This window comes from Gouania willdenowi, chromosome 12 (genome assembly GCF_900634775.1).
Source record: "Gouania willdenowi chromosome 12, fGouWil2.1, whole genome shotgun sequence".
Classification (NCBI taxonomy): Eukaryota; Metazoa; Chordata; class Actinopteri; order Blenniiformes; family Gobiesocidae; genus Gouania; species Gouania willdenowi.
In genome coordinates, this window is record NC_041055.1 from 16,462,338 (window position 1) to 16,488,545 (window position 26,208).

A 26,208-nucleotide genomic window follows, 5' to 3' on the forward strand; every position below is an offset into this window, starting at 1 on the left:
AGCCAAATCTTGGAGTTTAGGTATTTGATTCGAGTTACGAAGCCCCAAAGGAGAGGCTCCTTTTATTTATATATATATATATGTTTGTATGTTGTGAGGCAGATGTGCTAGCTTATACATTGTATGTACTGTCTCGCTGGTTCAACTATAGTATACTGCAGGAAACCTTTGGTGTGGCAGACAAATTGGTTCCAATGTTCAAAAAAAGTACAATTTTCTTCCTTAAATTAAAGGGAAGTTTTGTTTCATACAACAGATGTCTGAGAAATGAGCTGAGTGTGCAACACTAGTTGATTTGTAAATGGGTACTGTAGTCATGTGATCTATAGTTTCCTTGAATGCATGTCAGGAAACTGGCAGAAACACCGGTGCCAACTCTTAACAGCCTGCAGTTGTGGACGGTAGATAAAATCTTTTCGGTAAAACACTCCTTTTGATTAATAGATGTTGCCATTTGGACGGCTGACAGATATTGGTCTGAACATTGCTAGAAATGTGATGGTCTACTGCTTTGACTTGTTTTGGATTCATAAAAAGAGAGAAAAGGAGATTCTGTATAAGCCTGTGGTGGGTGGTTGTGCTTGTGTGTGGTGTAGTTTTCTGTTTGAAGTCTGTATGCCTTCTCTAAGCACTGCAGGTACAGGCCCCATTGGAACAACAAGGCCAATTCCTCTTTGCAATGAAGGCATTTGGGTTTAAGATGGGTTTATCAACTTAGAACATATCAGTTTATTTATTAATCTACAACATTTTTAGGCGAACAAAGATAAAGGAACACATAGCCTTGTGAGCCTAAGCCATAACATTACATTGCAGAACCTTTGCTGCTTATCTTTTTATTTCTGTAATTCCATTCTGGAGTGATTTTTATTGTTCAGAGAGGGGTTTGCATCTGAGCTGGGAAATATAGACCAAAAATCATATCTCAATATTTTCTCCTTCAGTGGCCACGGAACATGATGTTTTTTTTTTTTTAAATTCGGAATTAGTTATTCCGAATTAAATCATTCGGAATTAAAGTGTTCTGCTTCGTGTTTACATGGAAATAAATTCCCGAAATGAGGTTTACATAGAAAACAGGTTTATTCAGTTGTAGATAATTCCGCTTTAGGTCTTGGGGTTGGGAAGGCTCTAATTGGACAAACACAAAACACCACACATGAGAACTGTTTTCACCTTTGTTTTGATTGTAGTTTTGAAGTAGCAGCTTGTGTAACACACCGTTTCAGTCTGTACCGCGGAGCGGAAGGGCGATAGGAGTTAATCACCAATAAAAATATTAGCTCCCTGGTAAAGATAGTAGCTCTAACAACAGGTAAAATGATAAACTGGTGATATTACAGCCTGTGAATGCAGTACGGGGACGCGTTTACTCCGCCTCCGGGTCCTAGTGCCAGCCGTCCGGTGAAGCCTGTTCCGTTTACCGAGGTCCGTGTGTGTTTAATAATTCCGTGTGTGTCCATGTGTCCATCCACTCTTTTCATTATATCCATGTCTTTTAAGGCTCTTATTAAATAGTCTAGGCTGGAGTCCAGGCCGCCGCCATCTTGGATTATGTCGTCACCAGTGCGTCGTCGCGCAAACGCAAAACGATCCGAATAAACTTAAAACGGCTTTAACCAAGTTAATTCCTCTTTCTTGTAAACACTTATCTAATTCGGAATTAAAAATGGAATAAACCAGCCACCTAATTCGGAATTAACTTTAATTCGGAATTAAATTAGCATTAGGAATTATGTGTTTGCAAGGTCAGGTTAAAGAAGAATGAACTTTTATTCCGCTTTAAAGAGGAATTAAATTTCCCATGTAAATGTGGCCAATGGCTCTGATCAATTTTTCTTTTTTTTTTTTTAGTGTCAAAATGGTTTATATTCTCCTCCCATAGTCTTTGTTGGTTTATCTTACTAGTTAAAACCTGGACAAGGCATGCAGAGCTATTTAATGTTTGAACAATCAACCTGGGCAATAACAAACACTGGTCAGTCACATGGTCCAACAGTTTTGCGCACTTGAAAAATGGGTGTGCGCTCAAACAAAAGGTGGTATGTTACAAGTTGTTTAACACGTCTAAGTGGAAAATACCTGGAAATAAAAGCTGAAATTCAGAACTCTTGTATGTTGATCTTTAACCAGAATGTATTCAGTAAAAAAAACCCACAAAAGAACTGGCCTTGCCCTTCTAATCCTTTTGGAGTGGACTTTATGTGTCAAACTCAAGGGCCGTGGGCCAAATCCGGCCCGCAGGAGAAAGTAAAAATTACAGAGAAAACAATGATTGCATAAATTACCAAATAATCCAGTTGTAGGTATCTCAAATTCACCAATTTAATGAAACGACAATAATTTTAGGGGCTTGCATTTTTCTTTTGTTTATATCACATTAAATGTATCTTATTTGCAAATTGTGGAAAAAAACTCTCAATATTTCCACAAATCTTGCAATTTCGCCCAAACAATTCCACAAAATTCCTCTAAATTACCTAAAATTTGGTAACAAAATCAGGAATTCGTTAAGTGAATTGAACTGATCCTGAAAACGAGGGAACAAAGTTAAAATTATTCTTTCTCCCCCACATCTATAATCTGTGGCCCACTTGAGATCGAACTGGTCCGTATTTGGTCCCTGAACTAAAATGAGTTTGACACCCCTGGTTTAGAGGTTCAATCGCCAACAAATGTTTTAAATATGAGTTGACTTAATAAAACCGACCGGAATTTAAGTCGGTTCCATTTTGTGTTTGTAAGCTATTTGTTATATTTGATATAATGTTATAACAAGACTAAATCGGAAGACGCTTATGTGCACAGGTCTAACATGTTGACATAGAACTGACTAATATAACATTTATACTGTGTTGACTTTAATTAACCTGTCTAAAGTTAGTGTGGGAGTAACCAGAGGTACTAATCAAAAGACAATCTGTTTTTGCATTTATAGAGTTAACGTTATAGTTTATAATAATCCTGTCTGGAGGAGTAACTATGTTTGAATGGTGATAGTTTATTTTATTTTTGCCCAGTTTCATCTGTTGGACAGAGGCTTTGAAAGTGTCCATTACAACTAGTTACAGTAGTATTTGGAATTTAATTTCCAACCATTGCACAAAGATATGGGTTGAAGATGGATAGGCTGCTATTTGAATTTAACTTTATGTTTTCTTCATCATTGCCTCTGTTCATTTTTCAAAACAACAGTTAATCGTCCTTTGCACAGATTAGGTTGCACACACGATACAGACATTTTGCTCAGATGTTGTGTAGACAACAAAGTTCTGTTTTGGCCTTTTCTTTCTGTTAAGGTCAAGGTTAAGCGTGCAGCATCTCCACTTTGTGTATGGAATAGTGGAATTAATTCAATCTGAGTGTTTATATGCATCCCAAGGTGAACGTACACAGTTGTTTGCTTGTACATGTGCGTGTCATGAGTTCTGTGTGCAAGCAATGCTTTGGTTGCCAGTGTCCGCTGGGCAGTTTCAGGGAATTGCAGATACAGTAAATGGAGCTACAGTATGTGGCTTCTTAATTCATGATGCACATTTTTGTCGGACTCCTGCAAAGTCAAAAATAGAATATTCGTTTTTGGCACTGCTGCTTTCTTAGTTTACTGAAACTGATACCATCATTCTGCTTGGCAAGGGATCTGAATAACAAAATCACGTTCATGTGTACTGCATTAATACAAGCAAAACAACAACTACTACTATCACTACCACTTTACTACCACTACTACTAATAATAATACTAATACTACTAATAATAATAATATTGCCCAATCTAGGGACACAATGACAATAATCAGCATGAAGTTGAATTTGACCAATCGAGCCGTAGGTTAGAATAAGTCCAGATTTACTTTTAGTAGTTTAAACAATAATAATAATAATAATATATAACTGGCACCACAAATCTCAACATTGTTGATCACTACCAAAATATTAATAAATCAATTAATAAATGAACAAGAGGACAAAATCTATAGTGTTGTTCATATCCAAATTATATCGACCAGACACTGAAATACTATTACAAGCTCACTTTTATTAGATAATTTGTTAGTCTAATGTATTTTCCTTTATTTAGGAGTTCTAACTTGAGCATATTGAATGATTTTTTTCCAAGAAAAGTTTGATCGGTAGACTTCTTGGTTGGTTTGGTTGGTTTAGCAAACATTTTGCTATTCAGGGCATTAAAGATAGTTGTGTTGCACGAGTACCAGTAATTCTCTTTTGCATCAATCTCTTAAAGAAAAAATGTTTGCTTTTCCAAATAAATGTTCTTTTCCAATGCTCCAACAAAAGTTGCATTTGTTTGTTGAATGTGTTCATATTTTAGAGTTGTATGTCTTTACTATGATTTAACTTCGAAGTACTGAGTCTTGTCCAAGCAATTTCAAGAATGTTTGAGTTTCAGCAGTCCATTAGTGACCTTTAGTGCATTGACCAATCAAGTGGTCAGTCTCAAATTTCATTGCGCTATTTGTTTTTTTAATGAATTGCTTTTCTGTCAAAAAACATTTCAATCATAAGTTATCAGCCAATAAAACGGTTTATTATAACAAATGTCCCGTAAATGTATAGAACTCGGTAGGTAATACATCATGGCTGACAAATGTGTGAAAAGTTACAGCAACGCTATAGTCTGGATTACAGGCGGTGATGACTCAGACGGCGGTGGCTGCATTACAAATTCTTTGCATGAATGTAGTAAATCTTGATCTAATTTACTCTTTCTGTTTTCGTGAACACACATGGAGTGACACACGCACACACAATGTGAATTCTCAGATGGTCAGTGTGTGTCTGCACTAAGTGCTCGCAGCTGCGCTGGTTTGAATCTCGGCATGACACAACTACACAGTGTTGTTCTTGACTCGTGCTGTTCCGAATTAACAGCACGCCTTCAGTCAACAGACAGTTGTTGAGATTGATGGCTGTTTTCCTTGTGGGTTACTGTGCCCTTTAAAGCTTACTGTTGTTTCTGGGTGAGTTGATGGTCTACATGGCTTGGTTGCTGCTGCGCTGATTAGTTTTGTATATGCATGAAAACCAAGAATAGACATTGGTAGTCATTTTTTATTAGAACTCAACAACAGTCTAGCAGAACGTATCTGGTTACATGAAATATCTGCCAAAATGCAAACTTTCTTCACTTCCATGTTTGAGTGCAACCCTTTGTATTGTTAGTGCTTCTATAAAAAAAATGTAATGCAATAAAAACCCCTAACTAGTTATGCTAAGCATTGAATCAGCACATCATTTTAAAGTTAATAAAGTGATAAAAAGCCAAACAATCAAAAGCTGTGTTTTCTAGTGATAGACCGATACATCGCATTTTTTACGTTTTTTACGTGTATCGGCATTGGCCGATGCGGGCTGCTGCGTTCGCCGATCCGCATTATTTACAGAGAGCAGAAATATTTTTTACTTGTTTTTGTTCGACATCACCTGTTATTAATATTTGTTAAATATATTTTCACCTGTTGTTGTTCTACCTCACCTTTGTTAATTTCAATAAATGTTCATTTAAAAAAAAAAATTGAGACTGGTACCATTTGTTATCATAATTGTGTAATTTTTATGATGTAAATTGAGGGAGCAAAAGTAGTATCGGCTCAACAAAAATTGGCAGTCCGTATCGGTCATCGGCTAAGGCTGATGGGGAAAAAATCAGTCTATCCCTAATGTTTTAATTACCCTTGGAAATGTGTAAAATCTATAAAAACGGGTCATGGAAACACCTGAATTTGGAAAAAAAGTTTTTACACTTTCATGAGGAGGAATTTCAGACCTTTCGATATTGAAATGTGTCACAAAAGCGCTATGGAAACATCTCTTCTGCAAATACACGTCACAGAACATGATGTACATGGTCACATGACGTGACGTACCTTGTCACGAGGGATGGGGATCGAAAACCGGTTCTTTCTGAGAACCGGTTCCCAGTAATCCAATTCCTAGGAATCGTTTGTTTGCTTGCCTGTCAATTCCGCTTATCGGTTCCTGTCACTTTGCAAATACGTGATAATGTCGCACGCAAGCAGTGTGTTGTTTAAACCATAGACTGGTGGCTCTGTATTACGGAGTCAGTGATGCTTTTTTAGCAGGTTAGACGGTGTTTCGGGTGGTTTAGGCGGTGTTTGAAGCTGCCAGGACGGAAGGGGGGCAGGCAGTGCACCTAATGAGCGATCCCCCCCCCCGGAAACATTTTCTCGTAAAAAAACACTCTGGTGACAGCGTTTCATGTCGATTCTGTCCAATTCCGCGTTCAACACAGTGAAATCCGTTTTGATTGGTTTATTCCATGATTCCGTCCATGATTCCGTTAACATGGACTTTATAGGGCCCTGCACAGTCCAAAGAGTGAATGAAGAAGTCCAACTATATAGACGCCTTCCTCCCATCCCAACCAAAGACAGCGCCACCCTCCGGTGGTGGATGAAGAGGGACACATTGCCAATGGTGTCAGCTTAAGCTGAGAAATATCTCTGTGTCCAAGCATCCTCGACACCATCTGAAAGAGTGTTCTCCACAGCTGGACACACCCTAAGTCTAGAACTATCTCGTATCCATCCTGACAAGGCAAACATGCCAATTTTTCTGCACACAAATTGTTTATCTACCACAGTTGATAAGTGCAGCTGTACTTTTAGTTATTATGTTGTTTTTTTTTTTTTTTTTACAGATGAATTATTTGTTTTATGTCGGAATTAGTTCTAGATCAAGTTGTTGAAGTTCAAAAAGAGCACTGTAAATATTCTCAAATGTTTGTAGCCAAAGTGTCATACATTACATATATTATTATCCACCAGGTAAGGCACCAGGTATATTACATATAATGTATATATGTAATATACATTACATATATTATATTATATTATTATCCAGTGAAAACAATCTATACTTGCCTTACCTGGTGGATTAAAAGAGAGCTGATATTTTTGCAGGAAATTAAAGAGACAAAGATAAGATAATAGAGTTAAAGGAAACAAATCCCTTTGTATTATTTAATTCCCTCACCCAATGAGAATCAATAAGTGAATCTGTAAGCAATCAAATCGATAAGCAGTATCGACAATGAAATCGGAATTGCTAAATTCTTATCAATTCCCATCCCTAGTTGTCACATGACCACTTATTTCAGAGAAAACATGGTGAAATACGTGTAGATAGAAGAAGACAAAGTGGCATTTTTTAGCATTATACTTAAAAATTATTACTGCCACATTAGACGTGAAACAACAAAGGAATATGGAGTGATAGAAGGACATTTGGAGCGTCCATCTTCCTGCAGCAAAGTCTCGCGGGATGAGATTTCATCGGAATTACGAGGCGCCAGCCCAAAACAACCTTCAATGGAAACGCATTCGAAGCACAATCATACTTTGTCGACATTTAGAAATATTGCTTTTATTTTGCAAAAATCTGGAGGTAAAGCTAGTGAACCAAGTAAGTTAGCTCTGGTAAATGATTGGTAGCTCACACTGGCTAAGGACTAATTCACATTGGGCAATGATAACAGCAGTGTAAGATTGCTAACATTTAGTAACTTAAGTCTGTCATAGTTAACACTATCATATGCTATGACAAACATACTGTATATGGTTTTTGTCAACTTCAGCTTTTATCAATCAGTGTTTTGTTTTCTTATTAGGTGCTATAAGTAAGAGGTTAAAGGTCATTCAGTTGATATAAAATTAGTCTTTAACTGAATGGTTTGTAGCCGACATTTACCTCGGCTCTAATAAAGAAAATAGTTTTCTTTATTAGTGTTGTAATGTCAGAAATGTACCGATATCTTCTTTCTACATAATAATTGTGCTAGGGATGTCCCGATGCAACTTTTTTTATTTCCCATATGATACGGATATTGCAGCCTTGCGTATCGGCCGATATTGATCCGATATCACCATGAATCATACATATTTCATTTTATTTTATTTAAAAAAGAATTGTGTTCTCTCTCTGTCTCTCTCTCTCTCTCTTTTCCTAAAAAAAAAAACAATAATTACTTATTTTATAGTGTGGAATGTTAGAAAAGGCTTGATCAAGTGATGTTCCTCAAACAAAGAACAATAGTCAGCAACAGTAGGTATGAGAAAAACTGCCTCATTTATTATTAACCACTTGGTTACATAATGTTTAACCTTCAACATAATATATAGAGTATTCTACAATTGAATGAAATAAATAAAAAATGAATTGAAAAAAATAAATAAATAAAATAAAATAAAAATTTCATCCGGTATTCGTTTTCAGGCTAATATCGGACCGATATCGGATCGGGACACCCCTAATATGTGCACAGATTGTCTGCTTTTATTTGCAGTGGATTAGTGCAGAACTCCTTAAATGCGAATGATGTAGTAATACATTAATATGGAGTTGCTGGTTAAAGAAAAGGACATTTCATGCCCGCAATCCTCAATACAACACACACACACACACACACACACACACACACACTTCTAGCCATTTGATTTGAAGCTGATTTCTTGTGACAGCCTAAATATTTGGCTGTGTTTGGGCACCAAGGTAGGGAGAAACCCTCAAGAATGTTTTTACAGGGCGAGAGAAAGCATGAGAAGGGGGAAGATGAGGAAGGATAGAGGTGGGTTGGGGAGTGGGAGTGGGAAATAAACATAGGGAACATGTAGGAAGACAAAAGGGTCTGTGTGTATTATTCTGCACATGTGTGCTCGAAAAAAATTATGCTCAAAAGTTACTCAAATCTAGAAAAGATTTTTTAAAGGTTTTTTACTTTTTATATGAGCATATATGACAATGACATATTGACCTTTTGGGGTATTACTCGGTTTTATCGGATATTGGAATTTTAAAATGTCCCTTCATACTGTACGTATGCATGTACTGATTTTTTACCTTTATTATATCTTCATTAGTTCTCATCCAGGACAATGAAGTTGAAATATCCTTATCTTGTGTTGAGCATAGATATTTTTTGCCCATACTGTTGCACTGCCATGTATTTTCCTACTATAACTGTACTAAAGGCTAATTCAACATTCAGACAAAAGTTAACCAAAGATGGCAATAATCATTGTTCCAACTCAAAATGAATAGTGTTGCATTGCTTTGTGTGCAAATACACAGAGATATTAGAAAATTAAGACTGCTGTGTATTATGGTTTGAATATTTGTCAGTTTATATAGAAATACAACATGAAATGAGTCAGTGTGGCGCTGGTTCCTATCAAAGGAGAGGCTAGATGGGCGATTCTTTCTTTGTCTTTCTTTATTTCTTTTAAGCAAAGGGACATAGGAGGGATTCCTGATTAGCTTAGCTGTTAGCATTCCAAACATAATCAAAGGGATCAAAAGTTAGCATGTAAAACATTTATTGCATTGATTTTAGCTCAGGGGACACATACCGAGCAGTTTAAGCTAAAGTTGGCTGTAGATCACGAAGGAAAGAGCAAATTCAACATAATTGTGCACTATTTTGCACAACATGTATGAATATGATAAATAAAGTATGTAAGGCCATGACAGTATCAAAGCAAAAAGTGACAGATATCAGTCGCTGCTAAATCTTAACCCAAATTTCCTTGATTTTGTGACCAATAGTCATCTAGAGGAACTTTGTGGGAATGTTTGTGAGAAATTAGGGGTGTCATGATTCGATATCGGTCCGAATATTAGCCTGAAAACAAATATCGGATTCAAATTTCCGTATTTATCGATATTTTATTTTTTTAATTCCTTTTTAATTTATTTTATTCAATTGTAGAATACTGTAGATATTATGTTGAAGCTAAAATGTATGTAACCAATTGGTTAAATGGGTCAGTTTTTCTCATACCTACTGTTGCTGACTACAAAATAAGTAATTATTTTTATTTTTTATTAAAGAAAAAAAAAGTATGGTTCATGCTGATATCGGGTCAATATCGGTATCGGCCGATACGCGAGGCTGCGATATCGGTATCATATTGGAAATGAAAAAGTTGTATCGGGACATCCTTATGAGAAACTGCAGGATTAAAAAAAATGTATGGTTATTTCAACAATTTGTGATGAAAAATGCCTGCCATCATGTGATATAAGCATGGAAAACTGTGAGCCCTTAAAATATTGTGGAGTGTCATTGAAATTGTCTATTCTAAGGTGATATGATATCTACAACTGAATTAGTTGGTAATTTACACAATGATTCATGTTTTTCCTGTTTTTTTTAAACTTTTTTTTGCGTGCTGCATTAAAGGCTTTAAAGGGCCACATTTGACCCGTGGGCTTTGAGTTTGACACAAGATTTATAGAATAACTAAATAGTACAGTCTGCACAAAGCTTCACAAAGCACTTTTAGTTTTTAAAGTTTGAAAGGTCAACCATGCAGTGAGTCAGCTTTCTACTATTTAGCATTATCATTGTTATTCAACCACAGATTTCTGGAAAAAAAAAAAAAAAAGGGAGATGATTCTTGAGGTTGTCTGGCCTAATAGGGAGCTAGTCTGAGTATGGGGAGGTCTTATGGTATCAAATGTTGCTTTTGTGCACTGTTCGAAGAAGAAGAAAAAAACTGCACCTTAACTTTCTCCATGTGTGATCAAATTGTTCCAGTTGACATTTATTGCTTGAGCTGTGTTACATCAAAAAGAGCAGAATGCATGAGATATATTGGTGATGGATTTCTTTATCACAGTTTTTGTCTGAAGGTTGATTCCTGTGTGGCATAGCTTCTGTTTTGTATCTACTAGTACAGTGCCCGTCAGAATTATGCATTCATATGGTGAGAGCTTAAGTAGAGTTGTCAGTTATTCGTTTGGTGTATTTTTCTGTAATGTATGTTTTTTGGAGTTAATGTGTATTATTGTATCTTTCTGATGTCTTTTTGTGCATTTTTTGTATAATTATTGTTTTTTGTTGCCTTTGTAGTGTGATTCTGGAGTCATTTTGTGTATTTTTGTATATTTTTTGGTGTAGTTTTGTGCATTTCTGTTGTCATTTTCTGTATAAATATTTAGTTTTGTGTATTTTGAGTCATTTTCATACTTTTTTTGTTGTTTGGTGTATTTTTCTGTAATATATGTTTTTTTGGAGTCATTTTGTGTGTTTTTGGAGCCTTTTTGTATATTATATATTATATTTTTGTGCATTTCTATTGTTGTTTTGTGTACTTTTTGGATAAATGTTTAGTTTTTGTTTTATTTTACTCATTTAGTATATTTAGATTTTTTATTATAAATACTGTGTGCGTGCGTGTGTGTCTACCTCCATCTCGTCCGTGGGTTATATCTCCCACAAGCACGCACGCACGGCGAATCCGTCGCAGGTTGTTGAGAGATAACAAAGAGACCTGGAAGTACCACGAAAAATAAATGTTTTGCCACACCAAAGTCGCAACTCTTTCTCTAAACGGCTCTGTCCGCGACCCGCGATTTAAAGGAAGTTTGGGATCACGGGAATAATTTTAAATAACCATGAATGATTAACTTAAATAACTTTTAGCAGTACAAAAATGTTTTTAATATTGACCTTTTTTTAAACCCAAACAAACTGCGACACAGTGATGTCATATGACCCGGAACCGGAAGTAGCGCGCTCATTACCACGCTCACTACCGAGTGGGAGCCGTAATCTTAAAATTAAAATGAATGTTTTGCAACACCAAATTACTTCAAAATAATGGATGCATACACGTGGTATTTGGAAGCCCTTGAAAAAGTTTCAGGTCAAACTCATATCGTGTCGGGGAGATATTTGCTCTACATGCACACACGCAGAGCTTTTTGCTTTATAGATAGATACATTTCCTCTGTTGTATTGGATTGAAAAACTAATAAAGCATTCATTACGGTTCCATCGGTGATGTCACAACATTTAGCATGCATGCATACGCACATTTGAGACTTAATGAACAAATACAAATAAAAGCACAAAGAAATCTTGGACAGGTAAACACACACGCATGCATGCATGCACACACAGACACGTGCAGTGAGGAGATCATTAGTGACCCGAGGAATGCAGAGGTCAAATCTTAAAAGACCTGGCTGATAGACGGGATGTGTAGGATCAAAGGAGAAAGCGCAGGAAAGATGGATGGAAAAAGAGGAAGGGAGGGAATATACAGGATCAAAGTGGGAGGAAAGGAGGAATTAAATATTGGGTTGATAAGTGTATGACTGAGGGTGAAGGTATTGGTAAAAGAGAGAAGTGAAAGAAAATGTGCTCGGGAAAGAGTTGGAATGAGGGGAAGTGAAGAGAGATGGGGTGGACAGGGAAAAGAAAAGAAAAGAGAGGCAGAGGAATGGAGTGTAGAAACAATACAGATAACTCAAAGTGACAGGTGTGTGCATTTGTGTTTAAATGGTAGGTTTCCAGCCAGAAAGTGAAAGCTTGTGCCGTGCTGAAAGATTTATGTGTGTGCGGGGACTGGGGAGCGTGTGTGAGGGGGGAGTTTTAGCTCATACCTGCTGAACAAAAGAGAACTCATTTTTGCTTTAATACTTATTGCGTACTATACACAAACGTGCTGATTTCTTTACAAATTCATGACAGTATGTGCATGTGGAATAATCAACTACGTAGTGTCTATATTGAGTAGGTTATATGATTTATTATTCCTCTATTGCTGTCACATTCATAGGGAGCATTTCATATCCTTCTTTGCTTGGCGTAGTTTCCCTTTCTGAAAGTTCTATATGGATACAAAGTTCTGTAGAGTTGTTGATTCTCATTTGAAAACACTTTTATTAACCAATTAAGGTGAATATTTTGTTGTAATTATAACGAATGATGAAGTTTTATGTTTTTGTTTGTCTGTAATTCTGTTTTGAAATAACAGTTTGAGTTTCCCTCCAAACGTGGCACTGTTGACTGTGATCTGAGAAATACTGTACCTGTAGGTAGGAATAGGGGATAAAAAGTGAGACTACAGGGTGGAAGAGAGGAAGAAAAGAAATAGAGAGTCAAGAAAAGAAAAAAAAATGGAAAAAAAAAACTGGACGAGCGCAAAAAAGTTAAATAACCTTTATTCAATAGCTAAAAGGGAGAGAATATGACAGAGGTAAGAAAAAAAAAAAGAAACAAAAGCATAATAGTAAACAACAGCACTAAAAGAGCACAAACTTCTGCCAAGCACCAAATTTTTTTTTTAATTTATTTATTTATTCAGTTTATTTCCGACATGGTTGCATTCACAGAAGTTTTGTTATTCTTTTTTTTTTTTTTTTTTTTTGTACATGCCGAAAAAGGAGACGAGAGAAGCAGTTTGCTTATCTAAGTCCCATCCCCTGATTTGTACACAGAAAATTTACATCAAAGCTTGTCTCTCTGGTCAAACAGTCTTAGGTTGTTCTGAACACAATTTCATATTTTTTTTTTTTTGTCCTTTTTTTGTCCTTTTTTATCCTCTTTTGCCAGTTATTGGCAGCTAACTGGTTCAGTGATTCTGATCATGGCACGATGATCAATCACATACTTTAAAGGCTTGTAAGAATTTTCTATCCCCATTAATAATATACAGTAGGTTCAAATGTATGGCCACCCCCATTCCTTTTTTTTTTTTTAATCACAACAAAATGCACAGTCTGGATTCCAGATCTGGTAAGTGAGGAACAAAACCAACATAACTAAGTCCAATTTAATAAATATTGATCAATTATGAACCGAGAGATGAGTTTCTGAAATTTTACCATTCATAAGAGACAAGGATTTTTTGATTTTTAAACCCGCATCCCATTCAAAATGTAATGGAATCATCAATGGCATATGGTTTATCTTTGGTCAAAATTAGTTCCTGTATGTACTTTTGATGTTGTAATGCAAATTAACAAATAGATAAACATCAGTTAAAATTAGGGGTGTCCCGATCCAATATCGAATATCGGTCCGATATCAGCCTGAAAACGAAAATCAGATATCTGTTAAAATTTCAGAATTTCCGATTTTTTTTTTTTTTTTTTTTCCCAATTCAGTTTTAATGGATTTTATTCAACTAGTACAATGCCCGTCGGAAGTATGCATTCATGTGTTTGAAGGTTGGATGTACAAAGAGGTGTACATACTCTGTACTCTGTAGTGTTATAAAAGGGTTTATTTGAAAAATAAAAAAGCGTGTGTGATTTCCCTGTTTTATTTGTATAAAACATATATATGATAAATGTGTTTGTTGTTTTTTTTTAATCATTTTTATTTTTTTTTTGTTTGGTGTATTTTTCTGTAATGTATGGTTTTTGGAGTCGTGTATTTGTGTATCTTTTTTGGTGTAGTTTTGTGCATTTTTGTTGTCATTCTGTGTATTTTTTGTATAAATATTTAGTTTTGTGTATTTTCATATTTTTCTTGTTTGGTGTATTTTTCTGTAATGTATGTTTTTTGGAGTCATTGTGTATTTTTTATCTTTCAGTTGTTTTTTTGTGCATTTTTTTCTGTAATAGTTTTTTGTTGCCATTGTAATGTGATTCTGGAGTCATTTTGTGTATTTTTGTAAAAATATTGTTTAGTTTTTTGTTTTATTTTACTCATTTGGTATATTTTTTATTATAAACGCCGTGTGTGTGTGTGCGCGTGCGTGCGTGTTCCGTGAAATGTTTGAGACGCTGATAACCACACTCTATAGACATTGTAGCGCCAATCAGAAAAACAACCAAACTGCGCAAAACAAAACGTAAAGCTCCAAACTACATGAGTGAGTAAGTAAATGAAAGTATTATGTACAATTCAGCTGTTTTGTTAAAAAAAAAACAGAGAATCCGCAGTTTTCCAGATGGAGAATTGAACGGGTTGGAAACGTGTCTCTAAAAGACTCACCAGTGGCTGACGGTTTCAAATGATGTATTCAGAGAGCTCAATATCGGTATCGGCCGATACGCAAGAGTGCAATATTGGTATCATATCGGAAATGAAAAAGTTGTATCGGGACATCCCTAGTTAAAATAGTTTGTGCTTGGCGGTGGTAATAGAATAAACATATCGGCTGGTTTCATATTTGTAATTCAGTTTTTCAGATGTAGTGCGACACAAAGTTAGTGAATGTTTTTTGGAGCGAGATAAACACCACAAAGTGGTAATAATCTGGAGGTGTCTGAGTACTGAGGGATCGCACTCATAGCTCTGTGAGATCCTGGCAGAGATGCTCTGCTCTGTTTTAGAGCCGACAACATTTCATCTATCAGATCAATCATAAGGGACGTTCTCTCTGCCAGCATCTGTCTGCCTCGGTTTGCCGTCTTAATCAGGGATTTCATCTATAGCATCTGTATAAGTTGTCTTCTTGTCATGTAGGCCCTATCTCTACTTAAACTACTCCCCCAACACACACACACACACACACACACCGTGATGATGTTTGCTTTAGATGTGCACACCCAACCCACTTCATCTCAAGAAGAGGCCATTTCCATGACAAAAGGGAATTATTGACTTTCATGGGCTCTTTTTGCTTTGATATCAGCAAGGGGTGTGTCCGTATGTGTGTGCAGAGGACACAGGGGCGCCGTGGTGTGCTGTGGGTTAGGGGACAGCACAGTGAAGCAGAAGAAGAAGAAGAAGAAACACAGGGAACCTGATGAAAGGAGCCGAGTGGGAAAATGCACTCACTGACCCACTGAGCACTAACAGAAGAGGAGGATCACAGGCGGAGGGAAAGAAATCATTTGTTTAGCTTTTCTTTGTCTCGGTTGTCCTCTCGGCTTTATATCTCTGTTTCTTTCCACTCTTTCGTTGGTTTTCTTCCGTCTCCTCTTTCACTTTTACGTACTTCTTTTTATTTGCCCATATATGAGTGATCCTCCCCCATGCTCCACCCTTCACTACCATAATTCAAGGGGCTGAAAGGCATGGCAAGAAGAGAAAGAGGAGAGGAGAGCGCTGAGAAAAAAGGGGAAAGACCTTTGCAGATGAGGGGCTTCCTTCACTGACATGGCACAGATGTGAGGGTGTTTTTTGTGAAATGAGTCGGGGAGGGGCCGCGATAGGCTAATTTGCGTGGCATAAAGACGGGGCCCTTTTCATATGCAGAGCGCCACTTTGATGCACGGCCGATGAAAGCTGGAGGGAACGGCGAGGAGAGGAGAAGAGAGGGTGACGGAGGGGTTCTTTGTCCCCTGACAAGAAGGCATCTGCTCCACACTGGCCTTCTTCTCCTCCTTTTCTCCGTATACACCAATACACCCATAATGGGACGACCCAGAGGGAAAAGTATCATCGGATCACCTTAAAAAACCGAACACGACCATAAAAGCAGCCGCCATGGCTCGGCCTAGTTTGTGCATGGGTATGCATATCAATCTGAAACACATGAAACAAGAACATGCAATCTGAATACATTAGCATCATTCCACAGCTGACAAAACACATCTCCTCTCTGAATGATTCTCCCTCTGAGAGCTCAATATACCATACAAACTTTCCTCTTTCATGGGAACCGAGATCAATGGCCACCGGGGTGAAAGGTGTCCATGTGTGTGGATGAATGGTGTGAGATCAGAGGGAGACCAATGCGCTTCCTTTCTGTACGTCTCACTGTCACAACGTGCACAAACAAGTGTGTTTCTGTGTGCGCATGTATGAATATGTGTGTGCCTTTGTGGCACTGATCACAGGAGTCGGGCTCACCAGGGCTCTCTCCACAACACTGGCTGATTTCACGCTCACACAAAGGCTGAGAGGGATTTGGCTGGAGCAACTCGGACTGTCGACATTGATGTAGAAGTTTTTTTCATTTTCCGGTACTTTAATACAAAGACTCACTGAACTATTGATTGGACTCTGAAATACAATTTTCAATCTCTCTTAAAAAAGGAGGTAAAAGCATATGAACATAAATTACTTTTCTTTTATCAACGTTTTTACCAGTTTTCAGTGATATGCGTCATCTTGGCCAAAAAGGCATTTAGACCAGGATCCTCCTAATCCATTCATCCATCCTTGCTTTATCCAGATGACGGTCAGCTTATGTTGCAGCGTCTCTCAGCCCAACACAGACATAAGACAGAGAACCCTGTCGACAGGTTTATCTAGAATAGATCTATCAAACAGCCAACAGAGAGAAATTGTCAATCCCAGCCATGCAGCCATGGAAACCTAGACTTGGATTCAATGCTGCTACAATATACAAGTTAAAGACAGGCTTTACTAGCCTTTTCTTTGCAGATCAGTTGTTTCTATGTACCTTTTTCTGAACCAGTTCCACTCATTACATTAAATGCAACACCCAACATCAGTTGTTGAGAGTAGGTTTGGCACCATGTCGGACCTTTAGCTGAACTTGATCATCCTTTATGAGATTTGACAAAAATTGGATCTTCTTTTGAATAGAATATGTGATTACTTGTGTGACTAAAGCAGTGTGGACTTTCTCCTCTAACATCAACAGGATTTTTCCCACAAGAAGCAGAGCTTTCTGTGCATTTTATATTCTTACACCCTTATTTCCAAACCCTAGAGATAGCTGTTTGTGAAACTGATGGTAGATCGGTATGTCACTTCAACTTATCTCGACAATGTTTTTCATTTCTAATACATTAAGTTGCTGCCTTGTGATTGGCTGAGAAATATGATACGTTAGCAAACTGGTGTAAGAAATATTGTGGCAGCTTAGTGAACATTCATGTGGTTTGGATGATGTGCCATTGACAGTTTTCTCTCCACCTTCCCCAGCTTGGTTATAGATAATTATGATTATGTCATATGTTAAGACTGCAACTTTAGAACAATGGAGAACTGCTCTTTGCTCTGTTGCAGAGATGAAATACTCTATATTTCCATATTTATTTCTTCATTTCAACACTGAACTATACAAAGTCAATGAAATCTCTCTGAAGTCTTCTTTTTTGCAACATGGCACCCTAACTAGTGTTGGGCGGTCCAACGTTACTAGTACTGTAACGCAATATTTTTTTAAAGAAATAACACTGTTACCATTACAATAAGGTGTGCTTGTCCGTTACTTTGCTAGCTGCAGTGTACTTCCTGTTTACAGTGACGCTACATATTTTTGCGGGACGCCATGCCAAACACGGTAAAACAGAAGAAGAAGAAGCATTGTCAGCGTGTTTCTGTTTACATCACGTGCACCAATCATGGCAAGTCAATGCGAGAGCAGGATGAGCTTCTCAGAGTGGAAATACGCACATTATTTTTGTCTCCAAAAGATGCATCAGTGAAGCGCTAAGCTAACGCTACATTGGTGGACGTGATGGAAGCCTCTGCACCAAAACAACAGCAGCTGGATTTTAACGGACTGTGACTGTTATCCAGGGACTGATCAGCAAAGCTATTGATCGGTATGTTGTTGTAAGTAAGTAGTCTGTCGCTACTGCTGAGTCAATGCTAACAACAGCTCGTTAGCGTGATACGTTTAGCATTGTGTAGCTGAGAAAAATGCTGTGAATTTCTTTTTCCACATTTATTTTTACAAGCATTTTCAACAGCAGAATGTGCACCTGGAATATGCACAGCTTACTTTACATCACTGTGCTAAGGCTGAAAATTTACTGTTTTAATTTTGGAGCAGCAGTTTTGTGCTTTATATGCACATCATTTATGGGTGTTTTATAGCAGTTTTTGTAAAGCAGAGTTGGTCAAAATTTATTCCGAATGTTAATTCAGGTTGCTTTCATTTATTTATTTTAGAAGGTTTTTTGTGTTTATGTTGAACATTATTGCTATTTTTTGTACTTAAGCTGTAAAGGAACATTCTAAGGCTAAACACAACTGTTTTTATGAAGCTGAAGCCATTTTAATTTTTGATCTTTGATTTTGAATAATATTTAGGTTGTTTTGTGTGTTATTTATTTCATAATTCCTTGTAACATTTTCAGTTTCTGCTGGTTTCAGGCAAATAAACTTGTATTGAAAGATTACTTAGTGTTTCAGTCAGATTGGTGTTTGTAAAGACTAATACTGAGCAGAGTTTAGTTCTGTGAATGTAAATGATTAGAAACTATAGGGTTGGATACAATAACATTTCATTCATCAGAGGCTTTTATCCAAAGCAATGTTAATACAGGAGTACAGTTGATCAACAGTGGATTATTATATTATTACACCACTGATATGAAGCTGTATGGACACAAATGACCCAAAAAATTGTTACATTCTTTAATCCTAAGTAACTCAAAAGTTACTTTTTCCAGTAACTGCATTACTTTTTGGTGTAAGTAATCAAAATAGTAACTGAGTTACTTTGTGAATGAAGTAACTACTTACTTTTTTTCCAGTAACTAGCACAACACTGACCTGAACGCAAACCCTAATCAAGGTTACTAACCCTAAGCCTAACCCTAAGCCTGGGCACATACATGTTGACATAACAAAGACTGGTAGGACTGGGACGATATATTGTCCCGATTCAGTTTAATCAAAATACACGAGTGCCGATTTAATTTATATAAATAATTAGGATTCAAGTATTGAGTTTCCTTATTTTCTTTATCAAAAAAGAAAAGATGAACCATACACTTTTAGAAACAATATTTGAGGCATAGTTCCAAATATAATGCACATCACAAGTCAGTTAGTTGGTCAGTCATTTATTTCTGTCATTTTACTTTATTACAGTATGTACGTTTTCTTTTTTTTAGTGTTTCTTTCTTTTTATTTGCAATATCTCTGGAGTATTTGTAAAAAAAAAAAAAAAAAAAAGTAATATTCCCTTCGGATGAATAAAGTATTTCTGATTCTCATTTCAACTGCACATGAAAGTGCACTACACTACATTTAGTGTTAACCAATGACATGCAGACATGGTATAATAAGAAAAAGAATAGATTTTGGGGAGGAATATTGTTTTTTAAAGTAAAATATTGAAATGTTTTCCCATCCTTAGTGGCTGGTTATTTAAAAATGTGGTTGGTCCACAGGGTGTCACAGGGATCTCTACATCTTCCACATTACTTTTTACTCACACCACATCAAATAAGATTCACAACACAAATGAAAAAATGAAAATACCCAAAAGCTAATTGGTAACAGCTGGCCAGCTGTTATATTGTGTAAGGATGAGTGTTTAGTTTCACTGTATATTGTATTTTGTCCTCCTTTGAGTTCTGTTTGATCATCAACTGCAAGTTTTGTGAGAAACTCTTCCTTTTCTCTAAATATGTTCTCAGTTTTACCTTCATAGTCAGTTTTTGATAGTTTGGTTTCTACCCCAGGTTATTAGGGGCGCTTTACATCTGAACGGATGAAGAAGAAACACAAATTTGAAGCAAATTTTCAAATCTCAAATTTGATTATGTCTACAAATACAAGCTAAAAATAATCCAAAGATCGGAAAGCATGATTGTAAACAGAATTGTGGTTGTTCTTGTTTCATTCTAGGTGATCTTTGCCCTAAACCAGACGTTATTACAGCAGGAGTCTTTGAGGGCGGGGAGCCTGCAGGTCCCGTACACTACTGAAGACCTCATCAGGCACTACAACTGCGGAGATCTCAATTCCATTATTTTCAATCATGACACATCACAGGTCAGACCCTTCAAAACAAAATTCTAATCTCATCTCCTCAGCAACATATCAATTTTCTCCCTACCTAATAAGCTGAGAGTCATTTTGACCCTTTGACCCTTTTTTTTGTTCCTCTGATATGACCCTTGGCCTTTTCCCTAACCCCCTGACCTTCTCCCAGTCTTCTCTGCCACACTCCACTCCTGTCAGGAGCTTCATCCCATTGCCTGTTTAAGACCTTGTAGCAGGCCTGGGCAATATATCGAGATTTCTATTATGGCGATATACAAAATTACAGTATTGCCTGTAACAATATATTTATTATTTTGTGCTAAAATACTCATTTTAGGAGTTGTTTTTTCTCTAGTTCTCAGAACATGAAAAGCTCAGTTAGATGATCTATGAACAAGCCACACTATAGAACTCACTCACACGTGCTGTACCTCAGAGCAGTGATTCTCAAATGGGGGTACGATGGCACTACAGCAGGAGCTTGAGAGAGAATGAGTGAAAAATAAACAAAATCTTGGTCCCACCCCAGGCGTGAGATGACTGGAAATTATAAAAACTATAGAAAAAAAATCTATTCAGGAACCACTGAATCAGTGTTTTTCAACCTTGGGGTCGGGACTCCATGTGGAGTCGCCTGAAATTTCTGAAAAATGTAAATAGATTTTGGAATTTTTAAAAAATTATTATTCTTTTTTTTTAATTAAAACAACACACAATCTTAAACATTTTTTTTTCTCTATACTTTCACTTTGTGAAATATAAATCTAGTTTTACTAAAATGCAGTAAAAACAATAAATATCTGAGTTCAAACATGATATCAAAATGGGTTCACGATCCAAAAAAGTTGGGAACCACCCCAGTAAATACTGTTTATTTACAAAATGAGATTATTTAAAATGTGTGTTGTCACTTTTTCATTCCATCACTATTGTCTATAGTTGTTTTTAAATTGTTTTCTAAGCAAAATTTTATAGTCAAACAAAGGGGGTACTTGTATTCAGAAATAAGAGAAAGTTGTTTGTTAATAGATGCGTCTGTGTGGCATTTTTCATCAGCAAATTTAACCCTGAATTGTCTTTCTGGTAAGTCTTTATTGAGTTTAAAATAGAGATATATATCGTACAGTATATCGCCATTTAGAGGAAAAAATATCTACATATGAGTTTTGGTTCATATCGCCCAGCCCTACTTTACAGTATGAAAAGTTAAGCTATTGTGTTTAATTCAAATATTCTCTATTATTATACCCTCTGCAACCACAGGTCCCTAACTTTAATAATGTGACACTGCCACCGAGTGAGCAGGTGACAGCACAGGAAATCGACAGCTACTTCCGCCAGGAGCTCATCTACAAGAGAAACGAGAGGATGGGGAAAAGGGTGAAGTCTCTGCTGGAAGAACATCCCGATAAGAGCTTCTTCTTCGCCTTTGGTGCAGGTTGGTCCGTAATGATTTTATTAAGGAAACATTGTCAACGAACAAGGAGTTTAAGGAACACCGCAGTTACATTACAACAGCTTGGAAAGACAAGAGATCTTAAAATCTGCCACCTTGTCCCCAAGCTAGATGAGCTTAAACTCATACTCTCTCAAGCCAAAGGGTTAGCATTATGCACATTACGGCTATATCAGAGTCCTGGTTAAATCCATCCATACCTGACTCTTTTATTTCAACTGACAATTATCCATTGTATGTTCAAGAGGGGGGGTGGCTGTTTGAGTGGCACAGAATAATGTGCGTACAGTCTGTTGTTAAACTCTCTACTGAGTCTGAATCACTCCAAATAGTTATTAACTTGACAAATCAGCTGTCCATAACTGTCATTGTCACATACAAGCCCCCAAATGTTAGTCCTGCTACCGATTTACAGCAGTTTTCTGACATAATTAAATCTGTTAAATCTAAGGACCTTCTAAATTTACTCCACCTCAAAAGTCTTCCACCAGCATCTAGCCATGAATGTCAAGGGTTTTTCTTTTTTGAAAGTACACAAAATGATCTTATCAATACACTCCATTCTCTTAATTTTTAATGCCTCACATGCCTGTGACTTAAATAATTTAGATATGAATTTATTGAGAACTCATGCCACCACCCTATTACCACTATTCCACCATGTTATTAATCTGTCTATCAGGCAATCCTAATTTCCTGACACCTTGAAAATATCCCTCATTACTCCCATTTTCAAATTGGACAACCCCACTAATATCTTTAATTATCGCCCCATTGCAGTCCTCTCAACCATTTCTAATGTACTTGAAAAAACACTAAATAACCAAATTGTGGACTGTTTTGAGATTAACAACCTCCTCACAGATTCCAAACATGGTTTCCGACCCCGACGGTCGACCATGTCCGCTCTTGTTCACTGAACACAAACGGACTTCCCTGAACAAGGGGCACAACATAAGTTATTTTTATTTCCATATTAAAACAAAGAAATTAAAATTAGTTAAATGTTATTAAAAGCATTTGAAAGGAAGATGTGGATATAGAAAAAATCACTTCAAGGAGATCTTGGGTTTTCACTCAATTTGTTCATGATGCACTAAGTTAATGAAGCATGCAGGATAACACAGACCTATTTACTGACCTCTAGCAGATGGTTTTCTTCAGCTTTGGATTTAATTCGGTGGGTCTTCGGGAAATGCTGAACAGAACATCCGTCTGAGAACACAGCACTGACTACAAAAAGAGCCAAGACCTGTGTGACCCATTCAAAACGTCAGCGTAAATCCCTGAGCACATCTACATCTATGCAGCGAGCTCTTACAGTATGCATCAGCCACCTGATAAGGTCTGAGTTAAAGCCAGGAGGATGAAGAGGAAGAGCAGAAAAGATTCCATAAAGCTGTCCACTGCTGCATAAATCCACTTTTACTGTGGCGCGTAATCTTGTTTTTCAATTGGACATTGCAGAGTAAAGACATATGATCTTTGACCTGTTGCTTTGATTTAGCTTCTGGCACTTCCATCACAACATTGGTACAGATTGATATTAGTTTTGAAAATAGTCAAAACAACAGAAATAGGTGTTTGAGTAAAAAAACAACTTATAGGAAAAAACAACAACATAACCCGTTTGCATGAATTGCTTGTCATTTGTGTTTTTTATTGTCTTCAGGCAGGTAGACTTGTAAATATTATTTTGGTGAAATCACACGAGACCTACAACCGACCCAATGGTGATTCAGCTTTTTACTAATAAGGTTCATTTAGAATGCACATAAAGAAATTTTGCCAAAACAAAATCCATAAAAGCAGGAAGAGATTCATCACCTCAACTGTCTGAATTGCTTTCGATCACTGGGCCCCAACGCGTCGCTGATGATGTCACACCTCGCACGGCCTCATCTGCACAGTGTGGACGTTGTCCAAAGGCCAACTTCTTCTTGCTGGGTTAATGTTGTCTGAATGCAGCTTCAGATATGAGAAAAATGATTTTGACAAAAGCCCCATTGTGTTGAAGTCAGACCATTTTCAAAACAATAATTCCCAGTCTGCAGTGGTTAATGTCTGTGTAATACATATAGCGCTACCAACAACAACCAACTACACACACAGATGTTGATCACAAGAAACGAGGAGCACCAGTAGAATCCGCGTACTGTTCATTCATTTGGTTGTTCGGTTTTAATAAAATTTCAATTCACCAGTTCATCAGTAATATGACTTATGCCTTGCTCCTTTTTTTGTCCTCCCCCGTCTGTGTGGTGAGATTAAAACATGAAGGTCTCGTCCATAATTACCCCAAAAATATCCAAATATCACTGAAACAGAACAAGATGTAATTTTAAAACAGAAAAATGCTGCGTGTCCGGTTTTTGATTTTTCTGTATTTCTGTTTTGGCTTTAAATCAGTAAAACAAAATAACCACACTGTTTGTTTACAGGGTACATGGATTTACACAAATTCAGTAGATACAACGTTTCATTTCACCAGTACACCAACCATGTGACTTTGTGCGTTGCGCCTATTAGCCCTATTCTACAATATGAATCTGTCTGGAGCGGTTCTACAGTACCGAAAACAGGCAGGATCTGTCCTGAAATTTCAAAATTTTACATACTGTATGTCCAAAATCGCTCCTGACTTGATTCAGGAACAATAAATCCTAACCGAGAACATCACAATCATGTGGCGTGTCTAACTGTGCCTATGCCGTGCCATGCTAACAGATAGATGGGCCAATAATAGTAACTTTGAAAGAAAATGTCAACTTTTGTTATTATGTTATTGATGTTAAATAAAAGTGAACTGTTTTTAATGACATTACTAAAGTTTACCTGTAACGTCGTTGTAGCAACATAATATAGCCAACGTCTTTGTCTCACATCAGGGTCTTTAAATAACAATGTGAGCGCAGTGCTGGGTTGGAATAGGTAGAAACAGTGAGTAGAAAGGTTGCAACTGCAAGAGACCCTCACAGTATGTTGGCAGGAAACAGCTGAGGAAAAGCAGACGCACGAACACACATGCACACACACTACAGCCCTAACAAGGAGTACATTTCACTGGATGTCCCTGTGGAGGTGCCTTTACAAGGGCTTGGTCTCGTGTGTGTGTGTGTGTGTGTGTGCCTTATTAAACCCCATCTCATTCCTCATACACATCGACCTAACCTGCCCTCCGTATGTTGAAGACCGGTGCTTCCGGGCTGATTGGATGTATCACTTTCACCCAGACACACACACGCACACACACACGCACACACACACACACCCAAATTGAACATATATACTCACACTCTCCTGCCTGAAGCCATGCCCAAAAGTGACCTGGGAAAAAAATGTGTCCCTTATTATTCCTGGAGGGGGTCAGAGGACACACAGAGACACACACACACACACACACACACACACACACACACACACACACACACACACACACACACACACACACACACACACACACACACACACACACACACACACACACCACAATGAGGCCCATTATGTCAGCATGTTCAACCTCTGTTACCATAAGCGGTGAGTCCAGTGATATCAGTGACCACCATCTCATGTCCCAGAGTTACCACTAAGGGATCTTTCAGCATATTATTGGTTTGATCGCCATATCCTTTAGGTCCACAGTTCTTCTTCAAATGCTCTTTAAGTGATTGAACTGAAATATAAACCTTATTAAAAAAAAAAAAAAAACAATCTAAAAAGAAAAAAAGTATTTTTTTTTTCTATAATTTGCATTATGACACATTATTAAGACAAACAATAATTAGAAAAAACTCTCTGACTTAAAACCACATGATGCTGCTGATGCAGGACTTGCATGTTCTCTCTTTTGAAGAAAGTTGTTTTTGCTTTCAAAAAGGAACAATTTATTTATCAGTGTATGCGTTGTAATTTGCTCCCTAGTCAGATCGGAAGTGGATCGTGCATCGTGCAAGCACACCTATTACAAGAAACTTGGCTCTATAAGTAGTTTAAATTTACAGTGTAGTCTGAAACTGTGCAGTGACATTAATGTAAGTGGATTTATCCTGCATGTGAAGGCTGAGGCCTGTGGGGTCACAGTGTGCACACCTTTGTTCTGCAGTCTGTCAGTAATAATGGTACAGTAGTTATAGAATGAGGGCTGTGGTTTATTGGGTGTAGTATTAGTATGGTTGGATGATAGATTAGTGGTCTTAAAGAGCAGAACAGTTACATTGATTGATCTCATTTTAGAAACCTTTCAGGAATGTTTTCTGGAACCAAATGTCTGTTCTCCCTGCATCTGCTTTGGTTAGAAGAGTATTGTCACGCCTTGCTATGCTTGATGA

At 37.1% G+C, this 26,208-nt stretch overlaps 1 protein-coding gene across 2 annotated transcripts in view; it reads left to right on the forward strand.

Annotated features, from left to right (window-relative positions):
• The window catches only part of trabd2a (TraB domain containing 2A), a 76,462-nt gene that overhangs the window by 21,415 nt on the left and 28,839 nt on the right, over positions 1-26,208 (forward strand). For both annotated transcript variants that reach the window (XM_028462923.1, XM_028462924.1), the window contains exons 3-4: positions 20,287-20,433; positions 21,688-21,862. In XM_028462923.1, coding sequence (XP_028318724.1) covers positions 20,287-20,433; positions 21,688-21,862 — 322 coding nt within the window. The remainder of the gene's footprint in view (positions 1-20,286; positions 20,434-21,687; positions 21,863-26,208) is intronic.